This window comes from Trachemys scripta, chromosome 14, assembly GCF_013100865.1.
Source record: "Trachemys scripta elegans isolate TJP31775 chromosome 14, CAS_Tse_1.0, whole genome shotgun sequence".
Taxonomy (NCBI): domain Eukaryota; kingdom Metazoa; phylum Chordata; order Testudines; family Emydidae; genus Trachemys; species Trachemys scripta.
The window spans coordinates 16,122,943-16,135,781 of NC_048311.1; the positions used below are offsets into that span (position 1 = coordinate 16,122,943).

Here is a 12,839-nt window from a genome sequence, read left to right on the forward strand (position 1 = left end):
AGCCTCACATACAACATCTGACAAAGACCACTGTCAAAATAAAGCCTAAGGATAATAAAATCCACAAATTAGCTGGGACCAATAGGGGAGCAGATGCTCACACCTTGCAGACAGCCATCTTGGCACTTGTCTTCTCAGTAGCTGAATACTGCGCACTAGTGTGGATAAAGTACATATGAAACTTGTCAACATGCAATTGTTCACTGCCTTGGGAATTGTCACAGGAGTGCTGAAGTCAACACCAACAGTCTCACTTCATTGCATATATCTCACCATCATCCCTCCAAAGAGGAGCAGCAATAATACAGCACTATGACAATGCAATAAACAAACCCAGATTTTCCCATTTATGAAGATCTCTAAACTTCCCCTCCCCTCCCGCCCACCTGACAATGCTGTCTTAGGTCCAGGAACCCTGTCTGAGTAGCAGCCAAAGCTCTTAAAACTTGGGACTGTCATCAAAAGACAACTGGCTGAGGCTGTGAGAAGACAGCAGGATCAAGAACAGATAATGGATATTACAGACCAACAACTTGGCTTCACTGTGCCATCTAAGATATGGATCAAAGTGAACCATGTCAGAACCTCGCACAGGTGTTGCAATTATCTACTATACAACTAGAAGAAGGACAAACCAATATGTGAATGTGGAGAAGATATCCAAACTATGGACCACCTAGTCAACTGCTGTCCTCCAAGATCCTTCTCTGGAAGGACAACCTTGGTTCACATCATGTCACTACAAGCCACAGAGTGGATGACAAACTTGAATGTCAATCTTTTATGTTGCTTTTCAAGTTGCCACATGAAAGAAAAGAATAAATTACTTTCCATCCTGCTTTTATATTGGTTTAACAATCAGATCAAGAAATACATGGTTGAATCTTGTCCAGTTCTCAGCTAGGATCTTGGTTGTGGCAGAGAGTTTTAAAGGTGGGAAAGCTAATGGTCAAAATAGGGATCCCTAGGTATTGAGATCTTGTATCAACAGAAAGCAGAGTACTTCCTGGGAAAATACTTTCTCAGATTTCAGAGTAGCAGCCGTGTTAGTCTGTATCCGCAAAAAGAAGAACGGGAGTACTTGTGGCACCTTAGAGACTAACAAATTTATTAGAGCATAAGCTTTCGTGGACTACAGCCGGGCTGTAGTCCACGAAAGCTTATGCTCTAATAAATTTGTTAGTCTCTAAGGTGCCACAAGTACTCCTGTNAATGCATGGCACCTTGGGGTAAGCCACTCAGTTGCCTCTGCCATTACTTTACTAACAGTCAGCTTTCCAACCCCAAACTGTAGATGCTCAAGCCCAGGGTTCCCTAACACGAGTCAACCAACTGGAGTCCCACTAACCTTGAGCTTACAATGCAGTGTAGACATGTCCATAGTGAGGTGTTAAGATCATACCTTGTGAAACACAAAGATGATGGACTTAAAATGCCTCTGAGAAAGTAAAAAGAAGAACAGGAGTACTTGTGGCACCTTAGAGACTAACAAATTTATTAGAGCATAAGCTTTCGTGGACTACAGCCCATCCGAAGAAGTGGGCTGTAGTCCACGAAAGCTTATGCTCTAATAAATTTGTTAGTCTCTAAGGTGCCACAAGTACTCCTGTTCTTCTTTTTACTTTCTCAGAGGCATTTTAAGTCCATCATCTTTGTGTTTCACAAGGTATGATCTTAACACCTCACTATGGACATGTCTACACTGCATTGTAAGCTCAAGGTTAGTGGGACTCCAGTTGGTTGACTCGTGTTAGGGAACCCTGGGCTTGAGCATCTACAGTTTGGGGTTGGAAAGCTGACTGTTAGTAAAGTAATGGCAGAGGCAACTGAGTGGCTTACCCCAAGGTGCCATGCATTAAAGATATTCCAGAGGTAATTGCTGGCTTTGGGAGAATGGGGTTTCCTACTTGTGCTGGGGCCATTAATCTGACTCATGTGCCCATAGTTTACCCTCCTCAAGGAGCACGAGTACCTAAACTGCAAGGGTACTCATTAGTTATGCAGGCACTAGTAGACTATAGAGGCAGATTTCCGAACGTCAGCGTTGTCTGTACTGGAAAAGTTTGTGATGCCAGAGTTTCTCGCCACTTGAGAGTCTGCATTCATGGCCACACTGGGACATTATTCCCACCAAATGACATTGACAGAAATAATGTTGCTTTCCCCATTGCTATTCTGGAGGACCCCGCATACTCCCTTTTGCCTTGGCATTTGAAACCATTTCAGAGACCCTGACAAAAGAAGGTTTAATTACACGCTCAGCATGTGTAGAATGGTTGTTGAATGTGCTTTCGGCAGATTAAAATCACATTGGAGGTGTCTACAATCTCATTTGGATGCCAGTGTCATCAACGATGTCAATTACTGTGGCTTGCTGTGCTCTTCACAGCCTTTGCGAAGCCTGAGGTGAGCTATTTCCCCCTGACTGGACCTCTGATAGCAAGGGGATACTGGATCAGTACCCTCAACCAGAAAGTACAGGTACCACTGTGGGAGCTGGTTGCACCGGGCAGCAGAAGTCACAGATGCTCTGTGTTCTCATATTATGAACTTGCATGGCCCAAAGGAAGAGGAGGAATAGTACCTTTAGGAATGTGCTTGTGAGGAAAAAGTGGCCTATTAATTATTTTGAGGGTGGGCAACGCTTGGGAGGGGTGTAGGCTTGATTCACATGCAATGTAAGTCTGAATGACATGATGAGTAATGAACTTGGCTGTGGGGGGAGACCAGAATGGGTGTACAGCCAGTTTATTGAAATGTGAATTGATGTACCTTACCTAAATAAAAGAAGCATTGGTAAGCAAACCTATCAATTGCTCCTGAACATATTTTAGCTTTACTATCTCAAGCCATAATTCTATGATGCGATGCAATGCAATGCAATATCAATAAACGTTCTCGAAAATATAACATGCTTTATTTGTAAACATGTTCTAAAATAGTAAAACACACAGCGTTGGGCAGGCCAGCTGCCATTCCAAAACCACACACCCAAAAGGGCAGGAAATAGTTAATACATGACATAATCCCCCTATCACTACATGTTCCCTGGCCCAACATTCTCCTGTCCCTTCTTTACACATTTCCCCCTCACTTGGTAGTGGTGGGGGTGGGGGTGGAGGGGGGGGAAGATTTCCACCAGACGGGTTGAAGGTGGCAGCGGTGGTGGAGGTTTCCTCCAGAGGGGGGATTGATGAAGGAAGGCTGCACAGGGTTTAGTTGTCCTGCCCAGCCACTCACGAGTCCTGAATGCATAGGCCACCCGACAGAATTATCTAAGTTACTGCTGGACTAAGGGTATGTTGCAGGAACATCATGCCATGGAGTTGGAGAGGCAGCTGGAGATAATACTCTTTAGCCAGTATGGACAGGAGTTGCTGAAACAGTTCTCTGTTGAGCATTGTCCTCCTCTCTCAGCTACCATTCCTATGCCAGGCACTGCTTTGCAAGTGCCTGCTCCCTAGTTGAAACCTGTCCTCCACCTGGACAGCAAACCTCAGCCTGTCCTCCTGCCTGTCAACATGCCATTGTTCCAGTCTTTTGTCACTCTTCTTCTGGTACTGGACTCGCTGGTCTGTCCGCTCAAGAACAACACCACTTCCTTTTGGAATGTAAAGGTACGTTGAGCCAGAGATCGAGTTCCTGAAAAAGAGCAGGCGGTACATAGGTTGAGGGTCCTGAAGTAGGACAAGAAATAGGGGGCAATTGTCTAAGCTAGAGCACAGAATTAATTTTTGTGGAATCTCAAGGACAAAATGTAATATTTCTAAAGTGAACTAACACATAATGTGAAGGGGATGCTTCAGTCCTCAGACTGTCTCTGGATACAGCCTTGTTAATCGCAATCACAGAAGTGCAGAAACAACGGTAAGTTTAAAATTATAACCCTTTTTTGTGTTTCATAAAATTTTCTTAATTTCCATGGGGGGCCAGAAGGCTGGTGTATATAGTGCCCTTGCTGCAAAAGGCTTTTTCTGTCATTTCAGGCCTTCCATATTGTGAAAGACAACTGTTCTTGTTGTACCCTGTTGGCAGAGGGAGATGTTACTCCAAGCACCTGGAGGGAAACCTGCAGTGTATGCAGCTGAAGTATTCAAATGTATAGTGACCAAACAGCAAATCTGTTGTTGGAGTGGACTAGTCAGCTATACAAGGGGGGGCCTAGAAAATACACCTTTCCCTGCAATGTGATTGACTATCTGGAGTCCTGCTTCACAAAAAGTTTGCAGCTTTCAGCAGCCAAGATTGGGACATAAGCCATGAGGGAATTAATATGATGCTGTGTTAGCTCACATATGGCTTACTCTGTTATTGCTGCACGCGAACATTCTGAAATTTGCAGCTTTCCTCCACCCCGCACCCAGCATAGTTCTGGGGGAAAACTGGCAGCCCACTCATACTTTGGAGAAATGATTTTGTGACCCACATACTGCATGGATTACCTCTAGCTGAAATGGACTAAATTTGGAAATAGAATACTGTTTCCCAAATACAACACATTCAGTTCACTGTTTAAAGGCTGCTCCATGGACCCCGGAGGAGTGATTACAGAGTGGCAAATTTATTACTGAAAGGCAAACATGAATGACCCTAGCAAACATCTGTGACTTAACAGTTAAAATAACAGCTGTTTATGAAGTTTGAAATTCCAAGTTGTCATTTTGAACTCCACGTAGGGGTGGGAGTGGAGACACCAAGGGGTGGGAGTGGAGACACTGTGATACAATCTGCCATTGGTGGCTGCACACTGCTAGCCGGGGCTTATCATTTTTGCATTGCTTCTTACAGCAGAAATCCCTCCCAGTACTGTAATAATAAACTGTACGTTTCAGTCATACACTTACCGGGCTCTGGGGTGGCTTCTTTCTCCACCAAGTTTTCTATAGATTCGGCAAAGGGCTGTTCTTTGAGGGTGGGGGGAATCAAACAGTTCTTCTAAGTAGGGACCAAGAATTTGCTGTCGATCCTGATCCACAGCCTGCTCTCGGGATGATTTCATTAAAAGAGTCACTTCATGCTCCTTACTGGGAGCCTAATGCTGGCTCCCATCAGTCTCCATGCTGGATTCAGTGACCAAGAGGGCACCATCCTGACTGACAAGATCTTCATGAAATATGGTTGGCTCTGTGTTGGGCACAGTGCCCAGAACCTTGTCAAAGTCATCATAAAGTGGGCATGTTGTTGAACAATTGCCCAAGGTGTGGTTCTTGTCCCTGGTCTTCTGCTACTCGCTCTTCAGCCTCTTAATGCGCTCCCTGCATTGATCACCTGTCCAGACAATGTGCAGATCTGCTAGTATGTGTGGTCATTTTTGGTGCTTTTGCTGAAGTCCACAGTTTTACTTGCTTTACATCAGAAATTCACCAAAATTTGGCTGTGCTCCCATGACCATGAAGCAGCTCACTTTGAAAAAAGCTTGATTGGCTTACTTTCCATTGCAAACCCAGGAGGTTCTCTAATACTGTGCTTTCAGTTTGGTGATCAGAAGAGAATGGGTTAGCACAGGGGTAGGGAACCTATGGCACGCATGCCGAAGGCAGCACGCGAGCTGATTTTCAGTGGCATTCACACTGCCCAGGTCCTGGCCACCGATCCGGGGGGGGGCTCTGCATTTTAATTTAATTTTAAATGAAGCTTCTTAAACATTTTAAAACCCTTATTTTCTTTACATGCAACAATAGTTTAGTTATATATTATAGACTTATAGAAAGAGACCTTCTAAAAACGTTAAAATGTATTACTGGCATGTGAAACCTTAAATTAGAGTGAATAAATGAAGACTTGGCACACCACTTCTGAAAGGTTGCCGACCCCTGGGTTAACAATTAGCTGAGTTGCTGCCATTCACCAAGGGGTGTGGCTTCAATTTTCAATACAGTGGATTGCAGATTGTTGAGACTAAGAGAGGACTTAAGGAAATTGTCCCATGGAATTGTGGTACTTCTGGCAGACTCCCAGGACCTGAGTAAAGCGGGGCTGTATCTACACTGCAAATCAAAAGGGCTGGGACCCTGGATCTCAGCTTGACTTGTGCTTGGACCCTCCAGCCCTGCAGGGTCCTGGGACCCGGGTCTGAGCCCTGGGACCCTGGGTTAGCACAATTGCAGTGCAGATGCAAAGGGGAGTTAGGCTTGAGCCCGAGCCCAAGCTCAAGCAGGGGCTTACGTTGCAGTGTAGACATGTCATATAAGGTCTTGTGCATGCTCCTTCTCTTTCATTCATGCTCTGTTTTGATTAAACAAAAAGCAAAGAGATACAAATCATAAGAGCATGCTTACCATAGTTTTACCCAGGACTCATTTTTGGGCTACTTTTACACATTCCATTTTTGCTTTAGGATTTTCACAACTTTTTATTTTTCTGAAGCTTAGACATACATATCATGTTCCATATGTTGTATATCTATTATACACAAAATATTAGAAGCCCATCAGTGTCGACAGACCCAAAAATCTAATATTAAAAAAAAAAATCACCCCCCAAAATTCTCCATTTTTAGATACTAATTTCTCTTATAAGAAAGACAGACTATTACTCCAAACCAGGAGCTGCAATAACTTCTCCTGAACCAGGGCTTTAATAAGCAACACAAACAAGACTCAATATGTACCAGGATCACAGATACATGCTACACCATTTATCACTTATCACTGCTGGCTCCATGATTCAGAGCCAGCAGGGGTCTGAAGTTGGTAAGAATCTTACATTCAGACATTTGGAAAGCAGGATTTTAGTCAGTTTCAGTTCCCTTCTGGTTCACAGGAAAGGAGCTGACGCTGCTGTAACCTTTTTTTTTTTTTTTTTTTTTTTTAATGTTTTTACAATGCAAGGAAGATATTTTAGAACAAAATGTGTCATTTCTAAAGGGGGGAGGTTGAATTTTGGAAATCGTCCTACCGCTTTAAATAATAAATATCTAATTGACATTCCAATCTTAAAAGGGGATCTGGAAAGCTGAAATTAAAGTTGACTTAAACCCTAAAACATCCACTGAATTGCACCACTAACCAGGCTTTTTTTTTTTTCGGGGGAGGGTGTGAGGAGAGAAAGGGTCATTTAGCACAAAGTGTTCATTAACTTAAGTTCTTTCCAAGAGCTCTGACTTCCAAATTTAATCAAGACACTAAAATAAACAGTTCATTAACTTAATTGATACCAGAGATCCTGTGCAATTCATGATGCAGAACGATCTAAAGTGTCTTTAATAAATTAGTAATTGCCAAAGGATTTCAAGAGGCAGAAATAAAGGAATTACAAAAAAATTAGCTAAGATATTTCTTTGCTGAATGCCCTATGCAACCTGGTTAATACAAGCTGTCAGCATTTCATCTGTTACTCATAATGCTCAGAAAAAGGCAGCATTATTCCTTTTATTTCCTGAAGTTTGTCATTTTAAAATCGGATCCTTAATAGTACTAAGTTTCTACTACTGTTTTTAATTGGTCACTGAAAGTTAGCCCATGTATTTGTCTAAAGCAGCGGTTCTCAAACCGTAGGCCGTGACCCTGTTTTAATGGGGGTCGCCAGGGCTGGCGTTAGACTTGCCGGGACCAAAGCCAAAGCCTGAGCCCCACTGCCCAGAGCTAAAGCCGAAGCTCTTGAGCGTTGGCCCCCCACGCCCATGGCGGCGGACTCAAGTGGGCTCAAGCTTTGGTCCCCGCTCCTGGGGTCATGTAGTAATGTTTGTCAGAAGGGGGTCCTGGTGCAATGGAGTTTGAGAACCCCTGTGCCTAAGCTACCGCTCCTTCCAATTGTTTTTGTAAATGACTGAAGTGTTTGGCGTTAACTATCTTAGACTGGAATAACGAAGGGGTTTTTTTATTACAAAAAAAGCATTATCTAGACAATATTAAATAGTCATAATTTAAAATCTTACCTTAAGACAATAGCTTGCATAATTACAGAGCATATGCTACATGTAGTAGAAGCTTATAGAAATACTGTGCACATATGCAATAATATTTAAGATCAGAAGAGTGTACCCTGGAATTTTCTGAATGTCTATTTCCACAGAACCGAAAAACCCAAGGAACTATATCAAATGACAAGATAAAAAAATCCTAAACTGGAGTTATGGTTTAAAAAGAAAAGTAACAAAATTAAGAGGAAAACAATTTGGAGAGCACTATTGAACTAAAAAAAATGTGTAATGTCAAGAAGCAACAAGTTAAGGTTCAATTATAAGAAGTTTGAAAATCTGGAAATGCACAGCTGGAGTCATCCAAACCACCTTTGCTCTATCCCCTATGACCAGCACTCTAGGCCCCTGCCATTTGTGGCACATGCAAGTTTGATATATGTATCTCAGTTTGACAAATCCTGAGAGTCTTATACCTCAGGGGATTGGTCCTAGTCAATCTTGAAAGTGTAACTAAGGATTTTAAGAAGTTTGCCAACTCTGGATATCTTAAATCTAAACTGTTTTAAGACTCTCCCTGGAATTTTTATTAAGACTCAAGCTTGTGGTTTTTGTAGATGTATCTTAAATAGAAGTACATGAGCCTCACATATAGCATCTGTGATACACCAGATTGTCACCATCTAATACGCTGAATGCTTTGATAGGTCAGTTGTACTTATTTTCAGTCTTGTAAGAAGAGCACACAGAATTTCCTGTGGACATCTTAAATCCAGTGTATTTTCAACTACAGACTACTGTATAAATAGCCTGAAAGATTAGTTATACGGATTACAGCACCACCCACTATGTACTAAGTGCTTTCTACACATATCTGAAGAGAAGTCCCTGTTCTGAAAAGCTTACATGTTGCTGCTACTGCAGCTATCTTGAACTAAGCAATACTTCATAGTTCACAAGCAACAAGTAATTAGCCAAGCTACTCATGTACAAGATTAAAGCTGAATACTTCCACAGTTGTCATAAACTATTAAAGTGTCAATACAATATCAAAAGGTTCAGGATGTGGCAAGATAATGATCCAACTTTTTCATTTGGAATTGGTTATGCCCATGGATAAGGCATTCATATGGATTTCAATAGGCAGGATTTTTAGCTCTTCCAGCATAATCTGTGGATATATTAATATTTTAGTGGGTTAATTAAGGACCATTTGGTGTGATATATTCTGCCTACATTATCAAAGCTTATTTTTGTGGATTTATAGTTCCTACTATTAGCATTGCAGCTGTCTGATGTTCAGGCATAAAGTTACATGCAGCGTTACACACATTTTTAGAATACATGCATGCACCCAGCACAGACAATACATACATCGGATCTACGCACATATTTTGTAGCTTGCATCAGATCCATGTACGTTTATTAATGTATAATGCTTGCATTATATGTGCCAGATAAGAACTCCACCAAAATCAAGCTGGACTCCCTCACCCTTTAAATAAAGGCTCACCTGTGGCATTAAGCCATAGCCTTGTGTTGGCACAGCATTGTAAAGCGTTCTCCGAGACCTCTGTGGGTGTATTAGAGGGAGCGAAATCTATGACACCCCACTAAGCGGTGTGTCACACTCTTATCTTTCCCTCCCTCCCCTCTCCCATTAAGGCTGGACAGCAAAGCTAGCAGGCATGGATGGGGGCAAAGCCATGATCTTCCCTACTCCTCCCCCTTTTTTGAGGGGGAGCTTGCCCTAGGCAGAAGTCACTTAGCAATAGCACCTGCACACCCACATGCATGGGAGCTGCAACTCTATCCTACCCATGCAGGAAGTGCAAGGGGGAAGAAGTAACTTATGCTTCCAACCACACTGCACAGCTGCATAAGGGGCAATCTACAATCTAGCCCCAAAAGAGTTAGAGCCTCCAGCCACCCAAAAATTAGTCATAAGTGCTTCTCCCTTTTTGAAATTCTCTCTGATAGTCTAATGACTTTGAGCTGTAAAGGGGCAAAGTAAAGAAATTTCACGTAGTCAGAACACCCATGTTTCAAAAATGCCTTGGCCAGTTTCTCCTTAAACTACCTAGAAAGAGTTTTGTCCTGGCAGAGGATCCTGCATGCAAGTTTCCACTTATTGTGGTTAGAATGTGATGAAATAATGTAAGGAGAAATCAACCTTCACTATATCATTAATATTTCCATATCCATATAAATATGGAGATATTATAACAAGGTATGCAATCCCATGCTCTGTGAGCTCCTACACAGTTTTCACAGTGATATAAATGTGGAATAATCAATGCACCAAATATACTTAAAAACAAAATAAGATGTCTCAACAGCAGACATTGTATTCAACCCCAACCAACACAGCCCATGCTCTTCCTAAATGCCTGGGAAATTAAGGCCCTTGCAGTATATCTGAAAATTCATAAAACACTTGTTACATATACTTGTGCAGACAGTTTGTTGTGCACATGCAAAAAAAGTATTTAAATTCAGTATTTTTTTATACCTGCACAATGCAGACATCCAAACATGTTTATTTTAAGTTGGGAAAATAAAAGAAAACTACTCCTATGCTGACAAGTTATGTCTTTTTTTAAACTTTGTTACAGTAGTGGTGAAAAGGACAAAGAGAAAAGAATATAGTAAAGCAAGATGAGTGCACATGCTGCATCCTATTCTTTGTAAAACCATTCCAGCTTTCCAAAATAAAAGAAATTGGAGTGTGTTTATACACAAATAAACAAGCCTATTGTTTCATTGACTATTGCACATAAAGCAATACTAAAACAGCTGCATTTCACATATTAATAACTGATTTAGTTCCATATATGAAATACAACAACTTCAGAGGACAAGTGAATTTTCCATAATACTTTTTGGTCAAAGATTTAGTAACATTGGTAGAGAAAGCATTTCTATATAAACATTTGAGCCTTGTTACTAAAGAACCAGCATCACCACAAACTCCAAAATTCTTTCGCAAACATTTTGATGACATATCACATGTAGAGCAGTTTTTAAATTTTACATCCAAGTTATTACTCTTATTCAATATAAAGTAAATTACATTTGAAAATAAATGAAATGAGAACTGCTTAGATCCACCAGCTACTTTCACTCCTAGAAGTTGCCTAGTCTATTTCTCAACACCCCAGGTGAATTCCACCCATATGTCCACTCACCATAGACTCTGGGTATCATGGTGGTGAGGGAGAACTGGAGTTCTGTTAAGGAATGGAGGGGATGGGAGAGCAGTTTCTGGAACAGGGAGAGGAAGTAGAATTAGAAAGTAGCTGTGGGTTAGGACAAGCCACAAAAATATTCAGATTGCAGTTCCTCTTCTACTTCATCTCCCACCCCACCAAACTGAAACCCCACTGCCCTCACAGAATGATCCCCCATACAGTCCTCTCCTTCCTTGACCCTCACACACAACTGCTTCTCCTCTCATGCCATCAATCATAGCCCCCCCGTCCAAAACTTCCTACTATGCCAACTCGCCACTATTCCCAACACCAATCACCCCCTGCCCAGCCCCTTTAAAAAAAACAGCCTTTTCCTCCTCTCTATTCCCTGCTTAACATTAACTTTTACTTAATTCCTGCATGCAAAAAAAGCTTTTTAGAATTTAAGAGCTCACTGTGATTAAGTAAACTGGTTTATTGCACAGCTGCAGTGCTGTCTCTAACCACCAGTTCTCCTCCATGCAGTCCATGGACGAACTTTGCAAGGAAATTTATTTTAAAGTGTTGTTATATCCAGCCATTCATAACAAAAATCCTGAAGGGCCTATCAAGCATACATTTAGAACATGAAAATCATTGACCAAGATTTTCAAAAGTGACTAGCGATTTTCTGTGCTCAACTTGACACACTTTAAAGGGGCTCTTTTAAGGTATCTTGAGCTGGGTACACAAAAAAATCAAAGCGAAGAAAATCACTAGTAACCTTTGGAAAATCTTGGCTTCCACTTCTACAATAATCATGGTTAGAGCTCAGTCTTATTTACTGAATACTTTGTACTAATGTGCCTTTCTTCTAAGGTTCAAAACACACTTGAACCTCACAATTCCTCTATAGTAGGTATTCTTCCCATTGCATCGATGAAGAAATGGAGGCACAGAAAGAAAACTGACTTCCACAAAAATCACCCAGCAAGTCTATGGAAGAGCTGAAACTAGAACCAAAGACTTCTATATCTCTATTATATATCCTAAGTAATGTGCGTGACTAGTTTTCCCTTGTTGATTTATGACTGCATGATAAATCCTGAATATAGGCATTTATAATAGAAACAGAATTGTTAATGTCTCACAAAAAATGGATGTTCATTCTATATAAAAAACAGTTTTGATTAACTACCCTATTTTCTTTATTCTTTACTGTATAAAGGAATACGCCTGCATTTCTCCAAGGTATATCTGCTCCCACTGCTTATTCCTCAGAAGAACTACAATGTAGACATCCAAACATGTTTATTTTAAAGTTGGGAAAATAAAAGAAAACTACTCCCATTCTATACAGACATCAGTTGTGATGTTACAGGGCTGATCATTCCACACTTTAAATAAAGGACAAGAGCTATTAAGAAGAAAACTGTTCTCATGAAGTTTTACAATAATTAACCAAAAAAGAAAATCTCATAAAATACAGGACAGATTATCAGAATTATTTCTAAACTAATCATATTTGAAGTATTCCATTTCATATCAACAGATTTTATGGTTTTAAACAAGAAAAAAATTATTTGCCAAAGCAAACAGGAGAAAGAACACAACTACCAAATTTAGTAGTTATGAAATTCTGTATTTTTGTACCCAAATTCCCATGTAAATGAGTGGTAAGTGTACCTGCATTTATAAGGAGGTTTCCAAATGTATCCCAGTTTAAATACAGCTAGAACACTTACATTTAAAAGATTCAGTAGCTCTTTCTGAATTCCAGTAAAGGAAATAGAAGACCTATGGCTACACAG

General features: G+C 40.9%; 1 protein-coding gene across 1 annotated transcript in view; it reads right to left on the reverse strand.

Annotated features, from left to right (window-relative positions):
• Nucleotides 1–2,889: 2,889 nt before the first annotated feature.
• LOC117887364 overlaps nt 2,890–12,839 on the reverse strand; it is a 32,188-nt gene continuing 22,238 nt past the window's right edge. Inside the window, exon 10 of the mRNA XM_034789908.1 lies at nt 2,890–3,642. Coding sequence (XP_034645799.1) covers nt 3,414–3,642 — 229 coding nt within the window. The 3' untranslated portion in view covers nt 2,890–3,413. The remainder of the gene's footprint in view (nt 3,643–12,839) is intronic.